This window comes from Aulonocara sp. 'chitande type north' Nkhata Bay, linkage group LG20, assembly GCF_057382095.1.
Source record: "Aulonocara sp. 'chitande type north' Nkhata Bay isolate Kocher_YH1m ecotype deep benthic linkage group LG20, A_spYH_male_GT1.1, whole genome shotgun sequence".
Classification (NCBI taxonomy): domain Eukaryota; kingdom Metazoa; phylum Chordata; class Actinopteri; order Cichliformes; family Cichlidae; genus Aulonocara; species Aulonocara sp. 'chitande type north' Nkhata Bay.
In genome coordinates, this window is record NC_141363.1 from 9,382,949 (window position 1) to 9,409,418 (window position 26,470).

The 26,470-nt window shown below is 38.3% G+C and overlaps 1 protein-coding gene across 3 annotated transcripts; it reads right to left on the minus strand.

The window, feature by feature from the left end:
- Positions 1-352: 352 nt before the first annotated feature.
- LOC147305165 (oxysterol-binding protein-related protein 2-like) lies at positions 353-25,964 on the minus strand. Of its 3 annotated transcripts, none has more exons than XM_086277173.1 (14): positions 25,854-25,964; positions 11,214-11,587; positions 8,796-8,922; positions 8,192-8,267; positions 7,634-7,768; positions 7,224-7,321; positions 6,949-7,131; positions 6,672-6,779; positions 5,893-5,982; positions 5,487-5,607; positions 4,941-5,066; positions 4,718-4,841; positions 4,204-4,294; positions 353-3,492 (listed from the first exon to the last, which is right to left on the minus strand). In XM_086277173.1, the coding sequence occupies exons 2-14, from the start codon at positions 11,248-11,250 to the stop codon at positions 3,390-3,392; spliced, it is 1,419 nt and encodes a 472-aa protein (XP_086133299.1). In that variant the 5' UTR covers positions 11,251-11,587; positions 25,854-25,964; the 3' UTR covers positions 353-3,389. The 3 variants fall into 3 exon arrangements, with proteins under 3 accessions (XP_086133299.1, XP_086133301.1, XP_086133300.1); XM_086277175.1 differs by lacking the exon at positions 25,854-25,964 and adding an exon at positions 17,087-17,207; XM_086277174.1 differs by lacking the exon at positions 25,854-25,964 and adding an exon at positions 14,445-14,552.
- Between the last annotated feature and the right edge of the window lie 506 nt (positions 25,965-26,470).

Sequence of the window (26,470 nt, forward strand, 5' to 3'; positions counted from 1 at the left end):
GCGGGGAGCAAGAAAACATGCCTGCGCAAAAATGTCATTTATAAACCAACTTCTTTTTTGTAACCGTCTGACTTTTAAACAAATGTACTTGTTTGCAACCACGCAGGTTCTCCTCGCACAATCATCTTTACTTTTGAGAACGATGTTATATCCATCATTGATAGTAATACAGCTGGATCACACAGTCTTACATGAGTAGGTTGTCACAACTGAGTTAGAAGCCCACTGCAGTTAAATATGCACCCACTAGTAAGCATCATGTGTCCGGGGATGCTACAGGAGTGCAAAGTCAGTACTTACTCATGCATGTTTCCAAAAAAAAAAAAGAAGAAGAAGGGAAGGGTCCCAAAGCTGACATTAGGATTTTATTAGTAGACATTTTCCCCATTCATAGAATCTAACAAGCTGTCCACAGTATGGATACAACCCCTTACAGACCCCTCCCGACTTCAAAATAAAACTTCTGGTTGTCACCAAAAACTGTTTAAATACTATAAAAATAAAATCAATTGCACAAATATGCCATTTTGCTTGCGATTACTTCTGTGCAACACTTTTACACATATATTACATCGACAACCACATGACACAATCGAAGAGAAACAAAATTCAACAGAAAACATTTTCCTTAATAGAAAGAGCCAACAATCAAAGCAACATAAAATCCTAGAATTAGTTAAATAACGTTTATTAGTTGTATAACTGGTAGAGCTTGATGAGCACTGATGAACGTGACGGTTACATGTGTTTAGTTTTCGCCAGTTAGTAGTTTACAGTAAAAAATTACCAAGATCATTGTGTCTGTTTGGATTCATGTACAGCTGCAGAATTTGGTGAGTGCTTGACTTTAGCCTTCTGTGATGGCGCACTGGGAGTAGTGTTTGTGCAATAAGCTTTTTAATAACACAAAACAAAAAAAAGTTGTTTTTAGGTTGTTTTTAAATGAATGTAAAGTTCTGGATTGTACTGGTGAATTTAACCCAACATGTCCTGAATAGGTTACAGATACTGTACTGGCAAGTAAATCAGACAGATGTAACAGCCACAGTCAAAGGTTCAGTGTTCAGCTGGTGAATGTTTGCTTCAAGCCCCAATTAGGCGCTCTGCTCTTTCCTAAGCAAAACATTAAGAAACGATTTTGCTACAAGAGAGAAAAAAAAAAAAAAAAAAAACTCATTCATAAAACACCATAAATAACACACAAGTTAAAAATGGAAAACAGACAAGCTCGGGCACTAAGCATGACACGGTAATCCATTTTTGAAAAAAATAAAATAAAATAATACAAATAAAAGTCAAATTGAAGATGTGACAACACGGCTACCTGTAGTGACAAGTAGTACAAATAGGTTTCAAATTATCTGGAATGTATTAAACTAAGGCTGCAAAGTCAATATATAAAAAGGTACATCTCACTACTCAAAAGTGAAGGTGTGTGTGTGCGTGCGTTCAATGTGTCGCTGCGGGTGGAGGGGGGGGGGGAATGTTAAGCTGTGGTACAATAACAGACACGTGCAAAAGTTGCATAGGGTCGGTGCTGCAAGCTAAATATTCATGTGAAAATGTGATTTTTAATACAGAAACAAAACTAAATGTGATTAAAAATTAGATGCGTGCCATAACGTACTGAGCAGGGATCGACTTCACCAGAACGCATCTGTCAAACAAAATTAGGCGCGTGTGTTACGATGTTAAGTTAGTACGCACATGTGAGAGCTGTAACCTGTTTGTTCTACATTTCTCACTCTATCAAAACCGCAGGGTGACTCGAGCTCTGCCTAAGTGCTTTAATCGAAAGCATTACAATGTTTAAAAACTTTAACCTTTTAATAAAACCTCAGCATAGCAACAAAAATTTAAATTAAAAAAAAAAAAAGAAAAGAAAAGAAAGAAAAAAAAAAAAGAAAAAGATGGATTTCATCCCAGTATTCATTTACCAACATGTCTGTATCCTAGAATCTGAAGGGAAATGTGAGTCCTGCTCAGTGACGATGCATTAAAATAATAATGAATGGGTTAAATGTAGAGTCACACTGTTGCTGAGCTCAACACAAATCAAAGGGAAACTGCACAACAGTGGACCTCATCTCGAGTTACCAATTTCTGGGACCCTGTTGGGACACTACCAACAATCCAAAACGTCTACAGTCTTTTTTTGTGTGTGCCAACATTCATTAGAGAAGTTCCGGCTTTTTTTTTTTTTCCTCCTCCTCTCCTTCTTCACTTTAAGAAATAGTGTTTCTGCTTGGCACATAAGTGTAAGAAGCAGCCTGCACAGACACAAAAGACTACAATCATCACTGTATCGTTTCTGCTTGTTTTGTTGTCCTATTATACGAGTCGACGCCAAGTTAATCTGCGGTCCGTTAACTTTTCTGTAGTCGCCATTTTTCTCCAGTTTTTCCCGTTCATGTCTGCTTATGTCACTTTGTCCATGAATCCATCCACCCAATCCTGCCACAGAACACAGTTATCTAGAGCTGCATTTGATACTCGGATTACACCGACAAGTTTCTTCTATGACGATAGTGAGATTTATAACAATCCAGTTCCTTTAGGCTCATATTTTCTAATTCATATCCGCACAGAAAAAACACCCTCTCCTGTTAATATGGCTTTTAGGTGCTTGTACGCATTTATACACGGGTTCACACAATAGATGAGCATATACCATCACTGTAATATTTACTTCTAGTCTTTTTGGACTCCTCTTAAGTTCACTAGTTAAAAGAATGGAAAAAAAAAAAACAAAAAAAAAAACAAAAAAACGACTGAACAACAGTTTCATTCACAAGCAGCTGCAGATCAACACCCTTATCCTCTAAAGTCACATGTTAAACTGGGAAAATTCATTTGTGACATGTGAATGTTTTTAAAATGCTGCCATCAAGAGTCTTGGCGGGCAGATCCTCGGAGCACAGAGTTCAATAGCAAAGATGTTAAACATTCAGAACGGACCTGTGAGGTTTTTGAGTTGTTACCAACTCTCTGCCAGAGGGATTGACCTGGAATTAAATGGCCATTGTGCTCTAAAGTGTGCTTCAGCAGGGAAACAGGAGATGTTAGTCGATGATGGAGAGTAAGACTTGGAAATAATATAACAACTTCTCTTAAGTGTGTGTGTGTGTGTGTGTGTGTGTGTGTGTGTGTGTGTGTGTGTGTGTGTGTGTGTCAGCGCAAAAAAAACCCCCAAAACAATCACTTTTACTGAAGACTCGGCAGTCAACAACGTTCAGCTTCTTTGTATGCATTTCCAATCTGAGTTGGTGTGCCTTGATGATGATTTGTATCATTTTATCTCCAGTTAATGACCGGGGGTGGGTGGGGGGGGAGGGTGTAACGGGAGGTTATAGATATGGTGGAGGAGGAGGAGAAAGGCAAGTAGGTTTTCAGTAGATATCAGGCAAGTCTTGGTAGTTCCTGTTGAAGTATCCACCAGTGTAGATCCAATCCTGAGAACCTGTGTATGGATTGGTGCCCATCTGGAACCACCTAAAAACAAAAAATCAACACAGGTTACACTTCCGTAGGGATTTACTATGGCTTTGGTCTTAAGTGTGTTACCAGTTTCTAGATATAACTTTTACAATTAACCTCCAAGAAGTCTGTGTATTATTTTCCACCTGCATTTCCCTGTCAATCTGTAATCTTAACAGCTGTCCTTCCTTTCTGCGTCTTCAGCCTGCAGCTCTTTTAATCCATTATTCAGTTCAAAACTTTCTTCACAAACCTCAGTTTTCATACGGTATAAACAAATAAATCTCATCAATGATTAGTGAGCTTTAAATATACAGACTTCGCTTCACTGAATCCGTTTCCAGCCTTTGTAATAAAGTAAGCGGATGTTGGTAGCTTCAATTTTATTAAACAGAATGAGAGTGGAACACAAAATGTCCATTATGTAAATAATATTTTCTTAACACTTGCAGTAAAAGCTACATTCCATGTTGTGGCCATGGGTGAGGGTAGGAATGTAGATTAACCATTATGGTAACAGATTCTCCTTTAGGGCTCAGCTCTACTCTTAACAACTAACCAGAACAGTTTCTGCACCACTGCAATCCCCCTGCTATTCTCATGTACACTGGACATCTAACAGCATCATGAAAACTTCATTACTTTTGGTATATTTTGAAGCTGTTGTAAAGGTTACCACAGAAAAATTTATTAAAGTGAATGCATGTGTTAGTGTGCGTTTCTCACCTAGTAGACCACTCCTCATCTCTCTTGGCTCTCTCTTTTCTGGCAGCTCTCTGTTTCTCCTCCAGTCTTTCCTTTTCTTTACTGGCCTCATCTTCACAAGAATAAAGAGTTGAAAGGTTTCAGATTGTAATAAAACAAGAAAAAGTCTTGTGCTTATTTACCCCTTTAATTTCATTTGTTTCCATTTTTCTTTAGGCACCTGTGGAACTCACTCACTTTGGATTGCACAATACCATCAACATCCAGCAGGTGGAAGCACTGACTTATTGCCAATCCTTTGCTTTGAGCAGCAGAAGTAAAACATTTGTAGTTTCTTTTCTTTATTGGTTCTGTTTTGTTTTTTGTTGTTGTTGTGTTTTGTTTTACTTTCACAGAGTGATCATTCTAAAAGTCGTCTTAAACATCCACATAGTCATAGCATACTGGTTTTCTTTTTAAACAACAGTTCTGTCAAACAAGTTATTGAATGTCAGCCAGCGACGCATTCAAATTTGATCAGATAAAAACTAATTACCCATGTTGCTGTTCTCCATTGCTCTGATGTCAGGCCTGAAGCGACAGTCTGTGTGGGGCAGGATGGCCTCCATGCCGGGCTCCAGCTCATTCAGACACATCGCAAAGTTTGTGAAGTTGTACATCTGGGAAACAGAGAAAGAATAAAAGATGTCAAGAATGAGTGTGTTTGCGTGTGTGCGTTCTGGGCCACCAATTTGGATGTGTAACTTTATTTTTGATACCACAGAAGAGTGTGCTGGTCTAGAGTCTATCCTCCATAACAGAGTGCTTCCTGGTACAACAGACACAGTCTCTTGGACTTCGGGCATGTCATCTGCGTCATCGTTCTCAGCGCCCTCAAGTTCATCCTGTGAATGATACAACTCACTGTAACTACTGGACCAATTGATAGCATCAGCAGAGACTGAACGCTGCAGGCACAAACAGTTACCAGCGAGATCAAAGCTTCTGTCAGTATCTGTTTATTTCCAAACCTGCAGTTTGGAGCATTTGCACACAACTACAAATAAATAAGCAGACTAAAAGGGGAAGAGCTGAAAAACCTCTGCACTGATCTACACAAGCTTGTTAGTTTACCTAGATACGACCACACAGATTGCTGTGGACAATAACAGGAAATCAAGACAGAAGAAGAAAAGGAAATATGACTTAGATGAATTTATTTATTTTTTAAAAGAAAGAAAGAAAGCCCACAGACTGGCACTACACTGTTGTTTTTTTATGATTTCTTATTGCAGATGTAAAATATTAGTTGCACAGGTTCTTACATTTTTCTGCTTTTTGTTGTCTCCTTTCTTCTCAGACTTCTTGTGTACTTCATAGGCCTGAGGGTCGACACTCCACATGCATTCAGTCCATTTCCCATAGATGACAGCAAGCTTCTTTTTACTGGATAGAAACGGAAGATGAAAACGACAGTAAGAAGATGTTGCAGGAAAAGGAGCAAAAGGGCAAGACACAAAAAGTTGGAGATGCAAGTGGAGAGAAGAAATTGTTAGAAAAGACAAAAAAAAAAAAGAATGTAAAAAAAGAAAATGGTCAATAATAGGAGAAGAAAAGTACAATGGAAAATGAGATTGAAAATAATGAAAATGCATTAGCATGTCTTTTTAAACGTTTGAAGACAGAAAGATTCACAATGTAGGTGACAAACCAGTTAGAGTAAACACAAACCTCTTGTCTTGGATGTATCCCTCCACTTTGTGTAGCTCTTTGCCAAACATCCCACAGGGCTTGAAATTCAACACACATTTGTCTCCAGTGCTGCAGGAAAAATGAGACAAGAGCCAATTAACATCTTTTCACTGGCAGAGCTCATTATAGTGAATTAAACAGACAAAGCAACATTATTTGACATTATAAAGTGGTGGATTTATCATGCAATTATACGTTCATATAAATCACTTTGCATAGCTATTTGTATAAAAGAGGTTCACGTTCAAACCCTGCTGTTTTGACAACAGTTAGTCAGTGCAAGTAAGGTCTGGCTGATTCACAGTTACTAGCATGAATCTGTGCAACTGTGTGAATAAGACACAGCACGCTTAGCAATAAGGACAATAAAAGCTTTGCACTGCTTTCCTAGAAAAATAAATGTTGAAGGAGACGTTGTTTGCCTGTGAAGCCACACAGACCATAAGCAGGCTGGTGTCTAGTATTAGACGAAACAAGGAAGGTGCACGGCAGGAATGGAGAACTGTGGGTAAACATTTGTTAGCCTTACAGTGTTTCATCTGAACTTGACTGCAGTCATTTCCTCACTCTAGTTATAGGGAAGCATTGTGATCAATACAGGTTAAACACTTCTTAGTATCTAGTTCGGTATTTTTTTTTTGGTATTTATTTATTTATTGTCATTGTCAAGAACAATGAAATTGCGTTTGGGGCTTCCATACAACCCAAAAAAAAAGAAGAAAATAATAAATTCTATCATGCAAGCATCATTTAAATACCTGTGGTTGACTATTTCTACTGTGCCATACTGTTCTATCCACAGTTTTCCCAGTATGACATTGTGTACACAGCAGTTAGGGTTGCTCCATGTGTATGCCTCCCTGTGCCTGGATGAAAATTGCAGGGGGGAGAAAAAAGGAAGAAAAAGGGGAAATAAGAATGAAGGAGGAAGTTTTAAGAGGGAAAGGTGAAAAAAAAGTCAACACAATGAGAAATCAGTTTTAGAATACAATTAATGAATAAATAATTTAAACGCAAAGATTTTAAGTGACCAACTTGAGTAGCTCTAGTGTGATAGTCCCTTTAGGCTCTGCCTCAACACTCTTGCCCCAGAATTTAAGTTTAGGGTAGATGGAGCCGTGGAACACGAAATCCCCAGCCAGGCTCTCTGCATGAAATGCACTCACTGGAGGATGATGGGATACCTGCTCAGACACTATTCGGAAATCCTGGTCCTCTCTGCAAGAAGCAGGGGTGAAAAGAGAGACTGAAAGCTAACTGGTAAAACAAAGTGACCTCACAAAAAACGAGAGAGAAAAAAGCAAGTGTACCTGATAAGTTCATAGGTCTCTCCCAGCAAAGGATTAAAGGGCTTTCCAGTTCTGTCCCACTGCGACGCAACTGCTGACACAGCAAAAGCAGCTACTGCCTAAACAGAAACAATTACAGACCAAGTTAGCATGCGCGTATGTGTCCAAGTCATCTCTTGAGTATGTCTGTTAGTGTTTTGTTTTTTCCTTCTCCCCATACTATGTCCAGATTATTTGCATTTCATTTATGATATTCGATTAGATAATTTTTTTGGTGGCTCTACTACAACCATTCAAAGCAATGGACAAGAGAGGTAAAGACAATGTCATTGTGGGGAGCTAGGGTGGAGTGGGTGGAGAAGAGTGTCAGGGGTGACAGCAGAGAAACATGGTAGATGACACAGGACGTGTGTGTCCACGTCTCTCCCTACCCGCATGCGCTCTATGGAGTCGGACATTGAGGAGGTTCTGTTGATGAGGTAAGTGTGTTCCATATATTCCGTGATTCTCTGCAGGAAGCTCAGCGGCTCGTTGAAGGCAATGGGCATCGTGATCTTGGACAGTTCCTGTTTAACATTAAGATAAAAGCTGAATATACTCTATTATATCACAAAAACTGTAATTGTGTCAGCAGCCAAAGCACTAAACACTAGTTAAACCACAGGTTAACTAGAATAACTCCTAAAATACAACATGACTAAACACAGTAGTGCATATAAAGGGGGAAAAAATGGAAAGAAATTACAGTAAATTATAATGGGGAAAAAAGCTACCTAACATATTACCCTTTATACTATTGAACTCTAAAACGTTTTTCAAATTGTGGTTTTAACAAGTAATTTTATGTAATACATTTTTCTTGTTTCAGTTTATCTGTGTGCAAATTAAAAACTGTAAATACTGCCCAATATGACTATGAAAACCTCTCTATGAAAGCCTTTCACGTACAGAAGAGAAGCTCTTAAATCTGATAACCAGCTTTCCCTTACCAGTCCAATACATTTTTTCAGGATACTCCACACACTGATATTGTTTCTGGAAAACATGGGTGCAGGGAGAGATGTCCTGAAATGGAGAAGAAAAGAAATATCCAAGGTTGCAGATAAGAGATAGTGAGTTCAGGTTTGTTATCAGGGCAGAAGATAAAGAAATTCTGCACGAAGATAAGAACAAGTGCAAAGCCAATTCATCTCACCTCTGTTCACAGGAACTAAACCCAGTCACCTAACTATCCTAAAATTCCTACTTGGTAATTTTCCACTGACATCTTAAAATTTATAAAAGGAAATTAACTCAAGTAAACACACCACACCTTCACATATAGGTCACCCAAGTCAGCCCCCCACTGTGAACAACAACAAATCTCCCCCCCCCCCTTTATTATTTTTAAGTTTAAAAATACGTCACCTTTAAACTGCTGCACCCATTGTGTGCCTTTCTGTGTATGCGCTTTGTATGAAACTGAGCCATTACAAATTGTGACCCTGCCCAAAAATGTTCCACTTAACTCAATTGTTTTTGACCAAGAGAGTACTTATCCACAAACAAGTACACACACAGCAGATGGAATGTGGGTGAGGAATGCAGGAGTACCTGTGTTTCTTGATGCCATTTTCTTGTGGGACTGATCCATTGTTCTTCTGGCTGCTGCTGTCAATCCCTTGTGCATCTTTGAAACTGGCCTCCGACAGCCCCTCGCACGACTCGTCCGATTCCAGGCCTGCGGAAGAAAAAGAAATGTGGCATTCAAAGAAAACCGACGTCATAGATATCCGCACCATGTCATCTTCTTTACACTTGTTGTAAACTAAGAAACCTGGGACAACAACAGTAAACTTGTTTATGAGGTAATAACAATCTACGTCTCAATTCAAACCTTTCACATAAGGAAGCCTGGCCACGACAACATAGGGCCACATTTAACACAAATACCTTTCGGCATCATTGCTCAACATGGAGGAGAGCATATTATAAGGAGTCATATTCGCCATCATAATCTCAAAAAAAGGACAGATTGTGAATATCTTGCATCTCGTCAGTGGATTTAACAAAAAGGCAGATGTTCATGGCGTGGGAATGAGAATGGGCTGGAATAATCTGCAACGTAGTACTGTAGGATGGAGTTGTGGGCAATTAAAGGTGGTGCATTAACAAAAGCTTAAAAACACTAATGACTATCATTACTCAGAAAACACGCCTAATCAGGTGTCAGGTACAAAGGTGCATTGTTCGTATCGTCACATAAGTCACAACAAAATATTTTATTTTAGTACTGAGACACCCTGCGACAGACTGGCGACCTGTCCAGGGTGTACCCCGCCTCTCGCCCTATGACAGCTGGGATAGGCTCCAGCACCCCCCGCGACCCTGAAAAGGATAAGCGGAAGCGAATGGATGGATACTGAGACGTCGCAAGTTCCACTTCCTGAGAAACAAAATGTATTGCACAGTATGAAACTGACTCATTAAATGCAGGATGTGCAACACAAAATTATTTGTCACACATTAGTGTTGACCCATAGCCAGGGTTGTGGAACTTTAAATATTTGATAATCTCTTTTCATGTATTATATAAGCTGCACTTCAACAATGTCTTTCAAGCTTCTGTAGGTGTTATGAAGGTGTGCCCCGGGCAAATCATCAAGCACATTAGTAATATTTTTTAAAATAAATAGTTACAACAAAATATTTGAGGGTAAATTAAGAAGAGAAAAAGATGCTAAAGCCAAGCCAGATGATACCTGATGCTACCACATAAATAATAGATCACCCCTGTTCTGCATCTGTCTCAAATTACTAAGATGATCATAACAATGGCACAAAGACAGGTGCAGGCACACACACAGCCCTTTTATTTATACCTGAATGGAAATGACTTGCTAAAGTGACGACAGCCATATAGCAATGGCTCTACGTCAACATGGGGTAATCAAACAACAAAACAGTGATTCTAATATTTATTAACAGAGAACACCACCCTGCCTGCCCTCTTATTATCCTTGCACAGAACGAGCTGTTAAATAAGTGGCTGCACTGCTAATTTATCTACAACAATAAAGTGTTTGCATGCCTTTATTTCTCAGAGTTAATATTATAATCATATTTCAGCATTCAATGCTGAACCTACACATGCTGACTTCATTAATCCTGAGATTTTATATTGTTTTGATGTCTTCTAAACTTGAGGTAGATCTGCCTAGAGTAAACAGTTCAAAGTTCATCTCTCCTGAGTTTCCAGGTATCTGCTTCCAAGAATGCTTGCTCACAAACCCCAGGCGAGTCACCATGGCTGTACTTTGTAATTGTAAATGGGTACTGCTTGATATCAGACCTTCACCTGGACTGTAACATTAGGCTGCACGAAATCCTGAGAGTGCTGACTTCAAGGACTATTAACTGCTGCTCACCAAAAAAAGAAATGTGAAAATACTTTTAAAAAGAGTGAAGTCTAGCTGGCTTCCTCAAATATGCTGATTTGGGGTAGTCACTACTATCCCACTGACACAAACTTTGGCAGTTTCTACCAGATGAAATTTCTTTGTGAATATAATACAGGCACACAAGTATGAACCACACACCCTCCAGGTTGTTGTTGATATCACTAATCATAGTCGTAAGACAGCCAACCTCTGAATTATTCAACTAATCATCAGACGAAGGCAGGTTAAGTTCCACTGGACAGCATTGTGCTTCAACAACAAAAACAGACCATCTAATTAGGAGTGGCAGCCTCTTGCAGAAAAACCATGTAGCAATTTCCAGAGAAAGACTAAGACCTAAGAAAAATAACGATTACATATATACATCAGGTCTAATAAATACCAAAACGCTAAACAAAATATTTCTCTTCCTCTAAAAACCCTTTTTAAGTTTTTAAACTACCAAAGGAGAAGTGAGAACTACAAAACACAATACAGTCCTGAAATACAGGAAGCATGCATGTTTCCCCTTTCTTAATAAAAGATCAACTAGAGGGAAACACATCAATAAGTATGTACATTAAGCACCCACCTGTGACGGCATCGAAGAACTCATCGTCATTGCTCATCTTCTAGAGTCAAAGCTGACCGGTTGTTTAGGACAGATGTTGAACTTCTAGCACATGTTCCTTTTGGTGGCTGCTCTGAAAAGTTACTCTGGAGGGAGACCTGTCAATCTAGGTCTCGCTTGAGTGTCACCACAACAACAGAGCAATGTTTGTCTGATATCGAGACAATGTCCCAAATACAGCTTCACACAGATTTTCAGCAGATGGTCTGTCCTCAGAGGAATGACACCAGCAGATGTCAATTTGAGCAAATCAGCTGCTTAGTTAGCAGACAAACAACGGATGCACTTCCAGTCTTCAATTTATGTGGCTCTTTTGACCAAGGCAAATGAATAATCTGTAGAAAGAAAAAAAAGAAGAAACAAATATATTACTAACAATCAATATTAAAAGGTTATAACGAGTGTTTACTTGCCATGTTTGTTCCCTCCACTTTTTTTAAGTCAAAAGTGGAAAAATAAAGTCAACACATTAAAGTTCAAACCTCCAAAAATGTGTTATTTTTTGTTTGTTTTTTCTTAAAATGGGTATAATCCTTTATTCTCATTTAATTAATTGTAAATGCCTTTATACAACAACCAACTTGCACAAAACCCCCCAAAGCAAAGTCGAAAAATTTTTGAAACCAAATTACTTGCACAAATTTTATACAAATTTTATGTATAAAGGCCTTAAGGGTGTAAACATACTGCTGGGATCATAATGTTCTTAGGTTGCAATAATCCTGCAATTTAAGGTAATTTATAACTGAAATTGCCGTAGCCTCCACTCCCTCCAAGGGATTTCTACTTTCTTTGGAGTTGAAACAATTTGGGAGAATATAAACCATCATATGATTTTTCTTCAAACACATTCACACAAGCCCTAGAGCAACAATTCAATGGCAAATCAGAGACCTTTGTGAGCTACAGAAAGCTGCACACAATGTCATTGCATCCTTCATGCTCTGAGTACTAATGTACTAAGAATAATCAAAATTTTAACACATTTTCTTCCATTTCTGGAATGATAACCTTCAAAAATAAAAACAACATGCAGAGAAGATTGCATTAAGTGGACTATCTTGATGCTCTTTACAGTAGATCTAACCATCTGCTCCATCCGCTCAAAGTCTGCTTGTTCTGTCACAGTCACAATTTTGTCTATCATGGCTTGTTGCGTGAAAACAGAGATGTTTCTAGTTCAGTAGTTACGCAATTGGGACACCACTGTCACAGGCATTCTGAGTCTTTGTTACCCTCTGCTTGGTACATTAGCTTCACCCAGTTTAAAAGCAAGACCCAGAATAACTTGTAACTCCCCAGGTCAAAATTACCAGCCCAGAGTTTTGAGAGTTTCAAAACACATTTTAACATGGACTTCAACTTTCAAGGAAGTAAAAGGAGTTGTTTAATTAATAACTTAACCTTCAAGAAATACAATTCGTAATAAACTGAAACTCCAGTTTATTCATCACACAGAACAAAAAAGTAATGCCAACGGGTCAATGAGTGTGTCAATTAATTAGCAAAAACCCGAGCTGCACTTAAAAAGGAATTTGTTCACTGTGCCGACCATATTTAAAAACTATTTAACATGTAAAAACCTCACACAATATGTAAAAAGATTTGTTACCATTACACATCTGGACACTTAAAAAAAAAATAAAAATAAAAATCAGCTTAGTTTTACAACCACTACTACCATGTGCCTGTTCTTACCATTATTATAAGATAGCATACATCATTTTATTATGACACACCCCACATGTCAAATGTTGACTGACACACACACACAGCTCAGGAATAGGTATCACCAATGGCTCTAAACATTAGAACTAGAATACCAGACAGCTATATGAAAATTAAATTGGCCCCTTTGATTTATAAGGATGATAGAAGAATGAGGCCATATGTGAAACGCACGTGTGTTAACAACAATATGACAGATGTAATCTAGATGGCACCCTCCATTAGCAGGGTTACACATATATGCAATATTTACTTACAACTATTACTAAAATTATATGCAATCTTAATATTTACACACCCAAAGCTAGCCAAATACTAATAAATACCAATAAATACACCTAAAGAGTAAAACTAAACTCTATTATTATAGCCACTACTTGCTTATTGGGAATGTTGCACAATTAATATAGAATAGAATTCAACTTTATTGTCATTGCACATGTCACAAGTACAAGGCAACGAAATGCTCACATAATATTAATATTGTATGAGCAAGACACACATCCTGAGGGAAGGGGAACAGGCAAAGGTGAATTTGTGTAAGACATACACATCTCATTCCACTGTATTCTGTGCGTTTTTTGTTTTTATTTTTATTTAATCCATTTTCCAATAAATTACACTGACACTTTTATCTACTACTGCCACAGAAAAATAACTTTGTAGATGCCTATTGTAGGACAAACAGTCCCATGCTAGACGAAATTTTTGACTAATGAAGGCATGGCCCCATCCATCTAATGCAGGGGTCCCCAACTCCAGGCCTCGAGGGCCGGTGTCCTGCAGGTTTTAGATGGGTCCTTGATCCAACACAGCTGATTCAAATTGCTAAATGACCTCCTCAACATATCTTGAAGTTCTCCAGAGGCCTGGTAATGAGCTAATCATTTGATTCAGGTGTGTAGACCCAGGGTGAGATCTAAAACCTGCAGGACACCGGGCCTCGAGGCCTGGAGTTGGGGACCCCTAATCTAATGGAAAACTCATTCTTATGGTCATAACTCCACTGATCAAGTGTTCCACCATTTAACAGCTTTTAAAATTAGCAAAGTGCCATTTGTATTTACAATTTTCTGATTTATTTTAACAGCAGTATTTCCATCAGGAGTCAAACCAAATTACCAAATGTTATCCACTGTGTTTACAGCAGCCTTTGTGAAGCATAATAATAAAATTGTTTCAGATGAACATATTTTGGGATATGCAAAAAAAAGTTGATACCTACAGGTTACACTTAAGAAAAAAAAGAAAAAAAAAGCATCTCTAAACACAAAAAAAATGAATATTAATTACATTAATATAATTATATATTAAACAGTAAACCTAAATTCCCTTCTACCCACTTGCTGCTTATTGGGATCCTCCTGCAAGTAATATTAACATGAGAGCACAGATTAATGTCTAAATAATACAGTAATGCAGTGTGACAGACCTGATCTCCAGAATTATAAAATCTTTACATACCTGAAGCGTAAAGAAAATCCTAAAAGAAATATCCAGTCTCATACAGCTGACTGATTTAGAAGATAAAAATACCAAATTCAGTCTTGTTCCCACTCTCCTGGCCTATTTCTACACAGTGGATGGGTTTTGCCTTTGCCAGAGAAAGGAAACGCCTTCAGCACACACATGAACTTTGGCCTCTGCGTCCACAATTGATAAGGTGGACAGAATGGATGATAAACTATTATTCAAATATTCCACCAGTTAACTCAGTGTCCAACTCAGCATTTTTCTAACTTGTGAAAGGCTGGCTTAAATAAGATCTAGATTTTTTTAAATTAATAAATAAAAATCTCTCTCATTTTCCTATATTCAGTATTAGAAAAGATTTATGGCAACATTTTTTAAAAACAACAAACAAACAAAGAAAAAGAAATTCCACTATAAAAGGGAGTTTACTGTATCAGCTGATCATATCAGTCAGGAGATCTACAGGACAAACGTGATATTTCCTGTGGCCTCGCAAATCACATAAACTAGGGAACTCCCAAACCTTTAAATGGTTCTGCAGGACATTTTGGAATCCCAACCGGAGGAAATCTGACTAATGCACTTGTCTACCAGGGTTTGTGTCGAAAATATGATGGAAGAAAACACCACCTTCTCTAACTCACTTCTTAAAGATTGAGTCGTGGTATGATAATCCTTATTCATATTTCAGTGCATTCATAGTCAGTGGTCTGTGGAAGCTATGTGAACATAATGTTACAGCAGATTCTGAACAAAGCTGTCAGTTAAAAGGCATGTCGCACATTGTCTTCACATCACCAAATGAATTCCCCCCAAATACCTGACCACTGAACCTTATATATAGCTATAGTATACAGCAACAGAATGACAGACAAAACACGTTTTCCCAACCTTAACATCCATGCACAAAGCAAATATGACTGAAAATAAAATTTGCGTATGACATTAAATGTTTTGTACAATAGACAGGCCACTTCACAGTTTGTAATTCAACAGTGCTACAATCTCTGTCACCAGAATCAATATCCTTCAGTGAAGCTTTCTAAAATAAGGCAATATCAGAAATGGATATCCATCACATTTTCCTAGCTCCACTAAGGCACACAGAGAAAACAGGAAGATGACGAGTGTGTGCTTTAGTGATGGAAACTATCATCAATAATAGAACTGCATTATTGACTTGATGAAATAAGCTGACATAGTTCTCACTCAGAAAAGTCAAGACAACACTGACTCGAACTCTAAGCTCATTTCTCAAACTGCTCTTTGTTCACAACCCATTAAAAAGCAGACCCATTTTATAAGGTTGGTTAAACCTATTCAGATCATAAGAAAATTTCTTTTGATAGAGATGCAGCACTTGAGACAAAGTATGACTACTGCACTCAGGCTGTAGCTGGTCTTTGTAAGATGTCCAACTAGCACTACTTCTTAAAGCTGTTCTGAAGCACAGTTTCAGAGGCACATGACGACCTGAATAATTAGGTTTGTGTATTTGAAAAGTAGTAAACTGAGTGCAATACTTGGAAATTAAAGACTGTCTAATCTATTAATTCTATGTGCTCTAATGTATTCCATTAACAACACTGTTAATTTAGTATTCTTTTATATTTTGTAGAACAAATGTTTCCCCAGGATTCCTTCTCAGCATCAGCAACAATAGATGAAAGTGAAAATAAATTCTTCATAATCACTGACAAGCCACCGTTTTTATCTGCACACACTAAAACTTGAATTTCAGTTTAAATCCATGTTTAGAAGTTTTGTTTTGCTTTTTGATAGTCTTGCATTTTTAAAAGAACTTACTTTTCATTCCAGAATTGTGCAGATAAATTAAACAGATTCTAACACACACCCACAGACAGCGAGAGAAAAAGAGAGGTATCCGATTGGCTGCAGCAAGCTCTCAGATCATATCACTCGCTGTCTCACACGCCTTGTGAGCCATTACGTAACCATGACAGACATGGCACCATATGAGCACCACAACCACTCTCCTCCGTACTTTGATAATAGCTCACCAAATGTAGCCACAAAAAAGGTCAGCAGATGAAAAAAAATATATATACACAGAACAGAGAGATAAAGCTTTGGAACAGAGATAACTTTACCCCATTCCTCATTCATGTAACTCATTTCAAATACAGACCCACAGACTAAGCTTTCTGATTTAGTTCACTGTCGGTGTCCATTTTTCCAGAAATATCAGGAGAAAGTAAAATAAAACTGTTATGAAACTTTCTAAATCAATAATTAAATAAAGTTAGTTAATTACCTGCAAAATTAGATATAGCAGTACCCATATCAAAGCTTGAGCTAAACCTAAAATAAAACTTTATATCATGAACTAATCCATTTTTTTTTGGATAAAATGATTTATAAATACATAGTGACAGGACCAATAATATCTTCTCTTTTGAAGACAAAGACAGACATTTTAAAATATTACACAGGGTACGTGCACAGTTTATCCCTAGATTTTCTAATTTTGATAAAACATGAGACACTACTTAAACTAAAGCAATTGTTACAAGACAAGTGATTGTGTCAAATCGCACTCCGAGTCCTTCATTAATTACAGATTGTAAAATTTGTCACCAAATGTTGTACAATCATTTGAAATGCAAACCTACTGATGCCAAAATTCCATTCATAAGCCAAGTAATGTCTGTCTCTGCTGTCCACCGCAGACAAAAACATCCAAAGCCAAAAGGCGCATAGAGAGAGAGTCAAGAGACTGGCAGAGGTAGAGCCAAGGTGAAAGAAAGTAAAGGACAAGGTTGCCATGCAACATACTGATACAGCATACACACACCTCTATATTTCTCTTTACACACACCTACCTCAACAGGGGACACACCTCTACAGACTGAAACACATACCACATACCAAGTCAGTTTCACATACAAACATGCCACTGATGGCAGAAACTGTATAGCAGACAACCAAAAAAGGCTAACGTTAGAGAAAGGTTGCACCTGAGGTAGTGCTGTACTTCTGGTGATATGGCACAATACTTTCTTTGCTGATTAAATAGAATTAGTAAGGTAAGCTTCCACCATTTGTCTAGTTGCTGAATCTGGGACTTTAAGAAAAATGAACGGTTTTCAGATACAAATATCTATAAAGGTAGGCCTGAAAATATTTGTTGCCTAGCTCCCACATTAACGTTATCATTTTATTATTTGCAGATAGAGGTACTTTACACTGTTCCCTTACTTCCAAATGGGTTGCCACAGCACATGGAACCGCATGTTTGATTTGGTACAAATTGCCCTTCCTAAGGTTACTCTGCCATTTATCCAGACTTGGGACCAGCACTTTAAGTACAGTAACTTCTGTTTCCCTGGGACTAGATTTCTGTCCATCAGATATCTGCTAATAGTTATATGGCTAACATTCTCACTGGCCAGGTTAAAGTGTAGAATAACTGTTTAATACTTCAATGTGATGAAACAGGAGCCCCCACCCCTCACCCCAATTTTTCCTCATAGTGATTTATGGTGTTAGGATAGCCCACAAGGACAGCAAGTCCACACTGAAACTAAGAAAGCATCTGTGCTTTGGTTCTGTTTGTGCATATATAGAGACAGGACTGGCAACTGTTCTATAACCCAAATGTGGCCCACTGTTAAGAGACCTGTTCTACCACAGCCAGAAGGGCTATCTAATGCAGGACTGTGTGAACTAAATGTTAGCTATTGTTGTTAATATTAGTTCCTCACATATAAGAATGATCAGTCCTGGACTTTTTCTTGTTACTAGTCTCTGTGACACAGAGGCTTATTTCTATGAACCTGTGGTCCAGGACAAAATTATACTCTGTGCTGATGTCATTTCATGTCACTTTGATAGTTCCCGGAACTTTTCGGTCAAATAATGCCAAATGCATATTATAAGGACACACGGATAACCCCTGCAATTCACTGTCATTCATCTGATACACTTTATATAGACATCTAAATACTCAGATGCCACACTGCTATTTATGTCATGTGATTAAGTTTTCCTAGCAAAGGCTCAAGGTTAAGATGAAGGAAATGGGTCTCATCTACCATTCTGAGAGAAGTAGGAAGGATGTGAATGTGGCCTGAGAGACAACAGTGGGAACAAGAATCACAGACAGGCCACTGTGTTAGAGGGAGTTCAACAGAGAGCAGCATTTTGCTGTGTGTGCTGTCTGTGCACTAATGAGTGCAGAAAGGGAAGGGGGGGGGGACAAAAAAAAAAAAAAGAAGGGGGGTGGACAGAATCGCTATGGAGATCTGAGTGTTAATAGGCATTTGTGCTCTGTAGATGTAGCTGCAAGTAAACTAAAGCCAAAGCAGCAACCCAAGGAACTGAACTCAGAAAGCACTCAGAAAGTAGTGCACTACTGAAAAACAGCAAGTTACTCAGGAGGAATGAACCTAGCTTGGTCTTGTTGAACGTGGTGACCCCAACCACTCTGCCTGCTCATTCCTAACTTTCTCTTCATGATTTTGTGCTGGACGTAGGACACATCAAGTCCTATAGAAATCTACTGGAAAATGTTTCTTTTTTTGCATCTAAACATTTTGCCATTAAGCTTATAGTCTCAGTCACTCATTTTGGGTCATATTGAATTTATATTTTGCTAGAAAACGGGTACAATGATTTATTGAAACAGGCGCAAATACACATGAACATACAGTGTAAGGCAACAAAAAAAGTGTTTGCACTATTCTAACAAAATTTATCATTCAACACAGCCTAAACTCTCGTACTGAAGCCTTTTTGTAATTTCTGTCAGTAGTCTCCAGGAACAGTTCTTTAGGCTTCTTGAAAAACATTCAAAGATCTCATTTGGCAAACAATGGGTGGATCAACTCAAAGGCCAGATGCATTTCCCAGGTCCTGTATCAGGTCTCTGCACACCAAGCAGAGATATGCCAAGTTTTCAGCCAATAGCTCTTTGAGAATTAACTTGTAAAATTATATTTTTGCACCGACATCTGTCAAACTGTCATCTTTGAAATTTTTTGCACATTCAACTAAAGAAATGAGAGCAAATTATGTGTTTTTGCAACAAGCTGCTGGTAACAAAGCACTTAAAGTTACAATTCATAACATATACATTGTGAAGTCTTCTGCTATGTGTAGACATAACACAGAACAGCGAAGTATTTGGTTAATGGTGAGTTTAAGATTTCATTTATCCAAACTCACCATTATGTGCGTGGTCGCTATTTTTTCTAAGGTCCATATTGGTTAACAATGAAAAGCCATCTCATCAGGGATTCAAACCTCTTACACCCCAAGTTTGAATCAGTAGTTTATAATGGTTCATGATGTTTTAGTTTCTTATCTTTTCAGAAACATGTCTGTATACAGGAAAGGCTGTTACGTGATTGTCTTAAGCCCAAGCATCTTACAAAACACAAATGTTTGTACTGTAAGCCAGTACTAGACTGACGTAGAGCAAAAGTTATTTGAGCAAGAGTCTAACTGGGTGAAATGACCAAAATTAGTTTATTTTGTGTTCCGTGCTTCCTGTTTTCATCACAATCAGAATCAGAATACTTTATTAATCCCGAAGGAAATTAGGGTTACAGCAGGCAGCACGCTAATGGCGCATGCTGTACTTACAAAGGAACCTTCTGACCAACTTTAAAAAATAAATAAATAAAAATACATAACATGAGGTAAGAGGAGGAGGGGAAAAAAATATACATAACATGAGGTAAGAGGAGGAGGGGGAAAAAAAAAATACATAACATGAGGTAAGAGGAGGAGGGGGAAAAAAATACATAACATGAGGTAAGAGGAGGAGGGGGAAAAAAAACAAAACTCTACTCAGACTGAGCTCCTAGTGGGAGAACAGTTTGATAATAGAAAAAACACCTCAGCACAAAAAGCACATGACTGTCAATACACCATAGAAACACAAGACAAGCAACAGGGGCAGGTAAAGGGTAAGAGAGAGCCGGTGTAGACAGCGCATCCGGTCCTGCAGCATGTCTGCGCTGGTCCAGTTGACTGCCATCTTCCCCGGTAGGGCACAAGCATCGAAGGAGTTTGGAAAGGGAGGGGGGGGAGTCAGTGTATGTGTGTGTCCAGAGTTCAGCTGAGACAGTGTCCTTCGCCCCGCCAGGCTAAGTAAACAGTCTTCCAGCCAACCCAGGTGGCCTTGCATGGAATGGGGGGAACAGTCTAAACACAGTCGTTATGAGGGTGTTTTGTTCAGCTCCAGCCTTGAGGCCGCAGCTGGCGTCGAAGGGGTCTCCGCATGAAGTGATGATAGTTTTTACTTTAGTGCGAACAACTCATAAATTTCAAAGCTGTTCTAACAGTCCAACACTGGTCTCTCAATCTCCCCTTGGAGAGCCGTGAGCTTTCTATGATGTTATCCAAACTTACGTTCCAAGCTCCAAAGAGCTGGCGAATGGAAGTAGAGCACAAGACCAACAGACGGTCTAACTGACAATCATTCACAAATTACTTTTTATTATAGTATACTGAAACTATGAAATCAAATTCAGTCTACTTCAATCACAAGACTAACCTTACGGAGTACATCCACTGACTGGAGCACTTTAGAAAAACTAAGTGCTAACATTAAAACCATTAATCCATTTAAAGAGAGGAAATTGCAATAAACCACACCCAAACAGCCTCAAACGTACACTTTTACATCTGATGCAATAATAACTCAAATGTGTGACGAAAAGTAAACTCTCCTATGAGAATCAAGTACAAATCTTTTTTCCATGTTGGTCAGATCTTTTTTGATCCTTTTGCATTTCTTCCTCTTTACTGTAATGTAAAACATGTTTACAGATTATTTAAATGATAGAGTGAAAAATCTTGCCGTATAATAACAAAAGCTCCCAGTGAAACTTCTGAAATACACTGAGGACTCATGTAACCTCTAGATTGCATAAGTCATTCAGCCTTAGAAGTGAGGAAGTAGGGGGTGAAAAAAATGTCTCAAACAAGTACACAAAAACTGTGGAGTACATTTGCAAAAGAAATTAGCATACATATAACAGAGATACAGAGATGTAATTTGATGCTCTATGTATATGAGTTTATGTGACAACGAATTTAATGTCATGTTACGCTGTTACTTGGAAGTAATGGAACAAATTACTTAATGACCCATCAGAGAAAGTAACACTGCATTATTTTTAAGAAAAGTAATGAATAATATGCAATTTATTATTTTATTTAATTTCTTGCCCCACTCTTTTTTTTTTTTTTTGTAACACCCCTAACACTGATGAGGTAAGTTTCTAAAGACTAAAGGTAGCTCCAAACAAATGTTTCATTGAATTTGTTGCACTTGAGATCTAAGCTCAATCATGTGTAATCATGTGCGCTAGTCTATCCTGTCTGTTTGTCTTTCAAATATAAGGGAGGAGCTTGTTCTCTTTATTCTACTCCTGCTTGAAGTCAAGTAAACCCCACTGGGCATAAGATACTGTCTCATTCTGGGCAGGATGCTTGAACGTATAGTTTCACACACTCTCTCACACACACACACACACAACACTACTGAACAGTGTGAGTCAGCGCATACCAGTGATACCTGCTAGGAAGAAGAACCTGCTAGGAGGAGTTTTACCTTCACAGTGTATGCAGAAACAAAGCCTGCTCAGCATCTTGCCTGGAAACTCCCTTGAATTGTCCACCCATTAACACAAACAATGGCACTCCTGAGTTTAGATAAAACATGTGCACAAAAGCATGTTTTGTGATCAGCATTGTTTGCACTTGAGTTGTTATTTGACAGGTTCAGGTGACTGGGTTTAAACTTTCTCTGCGTTCTGGCATTTAGGTAAAGAGGTATGTGGAGCCACATTTCCAATGGATTTTAGAGACAACCAGTCAATTTCACATTACCAGAATATACTTTAATTGCATTTTATAGGGCACCTACAGTTATAAATTACCAAAGGAAAAATATACCAGTCTTTTTTTGCTTCAGAGAAACTTCTGAAAGATCTTTAATTTACTTTTGAGGAAATCGTGCAGTTTCGTGTACATGATGCAACTGTACGAACGACAGAATATCACAATATAATGTGATACACAAACAACATCATCTATTTTTAACAATTAATTAGAAATTTAAAGAAAGAGACACAAAGCTGCACTAAAGATTTCATGGGTCTTCACCCATGCTCCACTTAAATAAATTGATTCAAATTTAGCTTAGCAGAAGCAACCTAGTATTTGCTAGCTCTGTTCTAGGATGCCCTCTGGACCCAGTGGAGGTGGTGAGTGACAGGAGAATGGCGGCTAAGCTGTCATCCCTGTTGGACAACGTCTCCCACCCCATGCAGCAGACTGTGACAGCACTGAGCAGCTCCTTCAGTGGGAGACTGCGGCACCCACGGTGTGGGACGGAGAGATTTCGCAGGTCTTTCCTCCCCACTGCTGTCAGACTCCACAACAAAGACTTTAACTGAACAAACACACACATCCACACATGTGCAATAACACTAAGTGCAATAATCTTTTCTGGCATCGTTGTATTTTTACTCAGTTGTATATAGCATTCGTATTCTATTTTTATCTTATTGTATATTTTTATTCTATTTTATTCTACTGTATATAGTATATTATTTTATTCTATTCTGTACAGCTGTGTACTGTATTTATTCTTATTGTATTCTAATTTTTGCGTCATAACTTTTGCACTGTCCACTTCCTGCTGTGACAAAACAAATTTCCCACGTGTGGGACTAATAAAGGTTATCTTATCTTATCTTATCTAACAGACAAATCACACTGAAAACATACCTACACCAAGACTCCTCCCTGCTTTCCAAATACAACTACTGATTTTGCATTTGCTGACCGTCCCATTGCTGCAACAGTTAGGTTTCAACACTGCTGAAACCCAACTTTTGGGACATGGCTTGCAACATCTTCTTCCTGTTCACTTAAATTTAGCCACAGAACTCAACTACAAGAGCATTAGGCAGGCTAATCTCCACCAGAGCCATTGCCCTATTTTGCTCATTTAAAAAGATCCACCAAAATTCAATGGGTCTTTCCTCTGCCCACGTACCACCGCTCCATCAAGCTTCATGAAGGTCAGGCTAATAATCGTTTGTGCAATCCTGCTGAAAGACAAATTGTACTCATACAAACTTTTTCTAATGTGAGGCAGAAAAAAAAATAAAAAAGCAAAACATAAACAAAACACAGATATTCCACAACTGAACGCTCATAAGCATTTATTCCATGAACACTTTAATTAGGCAATTGCTGTTTCAACAAGGACAACTGCTCATCTAGCTCTCAAGTGGAACTACATTACTCTAAGGTAACTACCTTACCTGTGCTAGTAAACTTACTTACTAGCACAGTGTAAAGCTCCCCTTTCAAATGGAATCTATTGCCATAGACACCATGGTGAGGGTAATTAAGGTACCTTAGGGAGGAAAACCCATAACTAAATGACAACAACTGCAATTCCAGAGAGGACAGACTAGTATGTCATGTAAAGATAAAAACAAAATGTGTCTACCTTCATACTCCTGTGGATAAAGCAAGAATTTTTTTTAAAAAGGGAAGTTCACTTTAATCCTAACCATACAAAAGATGATTAGCAACAATAAAACAGCTACTACGTGAAGTACATAACACAGAGCATCCTTTCAGTGCAATGTTCTGCTGGGAAAGTTTCCATGCCAGCTTTTATACTTTGACAAATAAAACCCATAATTAAACTGACCCCCATGGAGCAGCACTCACTCTCCAGGCAGGACAATGCATGCTGTAACACCACAAAACCTGTCAAGGAATGGTTCAAGGTACATGAAAAATATTCTAAAGTGTTGGCTGGGCCTCCAAAGCCCCAAGATCAACACATAGCAACTATGGGAGTCCAAAAAGCATAATCCACAGGATCCAAAAGATCCACCCCCACTGTACCATCGTGCAAAAAAACAAAACAAAAAAAACACCATCACCACCAAAAACAAAACCTCTCATTTTTTTTAACAAACTCTTAAAAAGTTTAAGACATGACATGACATGCTGGTCAGTCACAGGAGCTCGTTCAGTGAGAGACTGAGATTACCGAAAAGCACCACTGAACGACACAGGAAATCTTTCCTGCCTGTGGCCATCTCCCTGTACAACGCATCCACTTAACACACTGTTTACTGCTACAACTACACATGTTTCTTTTCCAGCTATTTATTTATGAGTGATGTATGTATGTATGCATGTATGTATGTATATATTGTACTATTCTTAGTTAGCGTATTGTCTGTCTTGTCTTAATGTTGATTTATAATGGAGCACTGTAACAAAAAATAATTTCCCCCAGGGATCAATAAAGTATTCTGATTCTGATTCTGAAAAAGGGGGACTTTTTGTTCATCATCTGCTTAGATGATGTTATTTTGGTTCAACGTTTTCAGTTCAACTTTATCAAATTGTGGTAGTCAAAACATTTGTGAATTGCCTCACAGTTATTACTGACATATCTACAAAAGATCGATATCAAATGAACAAACAATGCTAAGCAGATTGACCGTCAGTAACACAGTATCACTTCCTTACATTAAGTTCCTTAGTGACAGTGGAAACATGCAGTAGTACTACTATGAATGCCACTGAGCAATATGTCTGTCAGGGAGAGTAGACAAACAGATGACTGTGTCAGAGCAAACCTTGTGTCAATGACCTAAAGTACACCAGCTTTAAACGACAAACCTTTGTTTAATCTCTTGCGAGTCAGATGCGGATGTAATCGGGAAGAAGTCAGCCTGGCGGGGAGACATTACCAATGTTTGCTGAGGCAGTGAAACGTGATAGGAAATGACTTTAATCTGCACCTTTACATAAACTGCTGCAGGTGAAGAAAATGTGACGGTTTTAATCTGAATAGATGTTTTCCTCTGAAGGACTCCCTCACACTCAACCATCAAGAGCTTTTTACCAGCAGCTTTTTACCAGCACACGGAACTTAATCGTTCTGCTTGCACTGACAATACATTAAAAATACCCAAATAATAATTATATTCTAAATCAATTACCAATTAAACCTTCACTGACAACTTGAAAAACACCCAGCTCTGACAACCCATCTAATAAATGCTACTGTAAACTCTATGCTTGCTAACATAATAGCATACACTTTAACTTGCCAAATTTAACATGTGACGAACTATACAATATTCCTAAATGAGAACAATGTTTTTAAATCATTGTTCCCACACAACAAACTGACAGTGCCGAGGCTGGCCGGAGCTTTTTGACAGCTAGCGCTTTACCATTAGCGGGCGGGCTAAAGAAAAATAAGGTGGCTAACTAGCATGGTTAGCCACCTTTTTGAATAGAGAGGCCAAAGCAAAATTTAGGGCACTGAAAAGAAAACATAAGACCATAGAAAGACCAACGGAATATCTGTCATCGTACCTGAGTGGCGTGAGCAGGCTGAATGTATCTGCAAGTCCAGAAAGATGAACAAGAATTTACTGTGTAGCCTCAGCTTGACACAGCAGCGGAAGTAGCTGGCAAATGGGGGCGTCGTTAGATAGACGACAGACACAGTCTGCAGCCAATGAGATGTAATCCAGGAAACGTTTAACCAATGACAATGCGCACTAAAGAGCAGATTTTTAAAAAACATGTACCCTTTTCCTTTTTAAAAAAAAAATAAAGCTGAGCATCTGCAGCTTATTCTCCATTATTATAAATTACAGAACATAAGTCTAAATCGAGAATATGTCTAAATCAACACACACACACAGACACACATATGTTCCGTTCCAAACAGTGTGTGTCTGTGTGTGTGCGTGCGTGTGTGTGTAAAAACCGCACCTCAGAAGTCTGAGATATAAGAAATATATCAGATATATATAAGAAATACTGTCTAACATCTCTAGTATCATTACCATGAATAACACATTGAGAATAGCTGGAATTAAAAGGCCCCTTCATGGTGGTTTGTGGATGTTTTGTGATAAGAGACAGTGTTGATGCTCAAAATGAGGACATATTCGACTTGCATTCTGATACCCTAATCAGCCAGC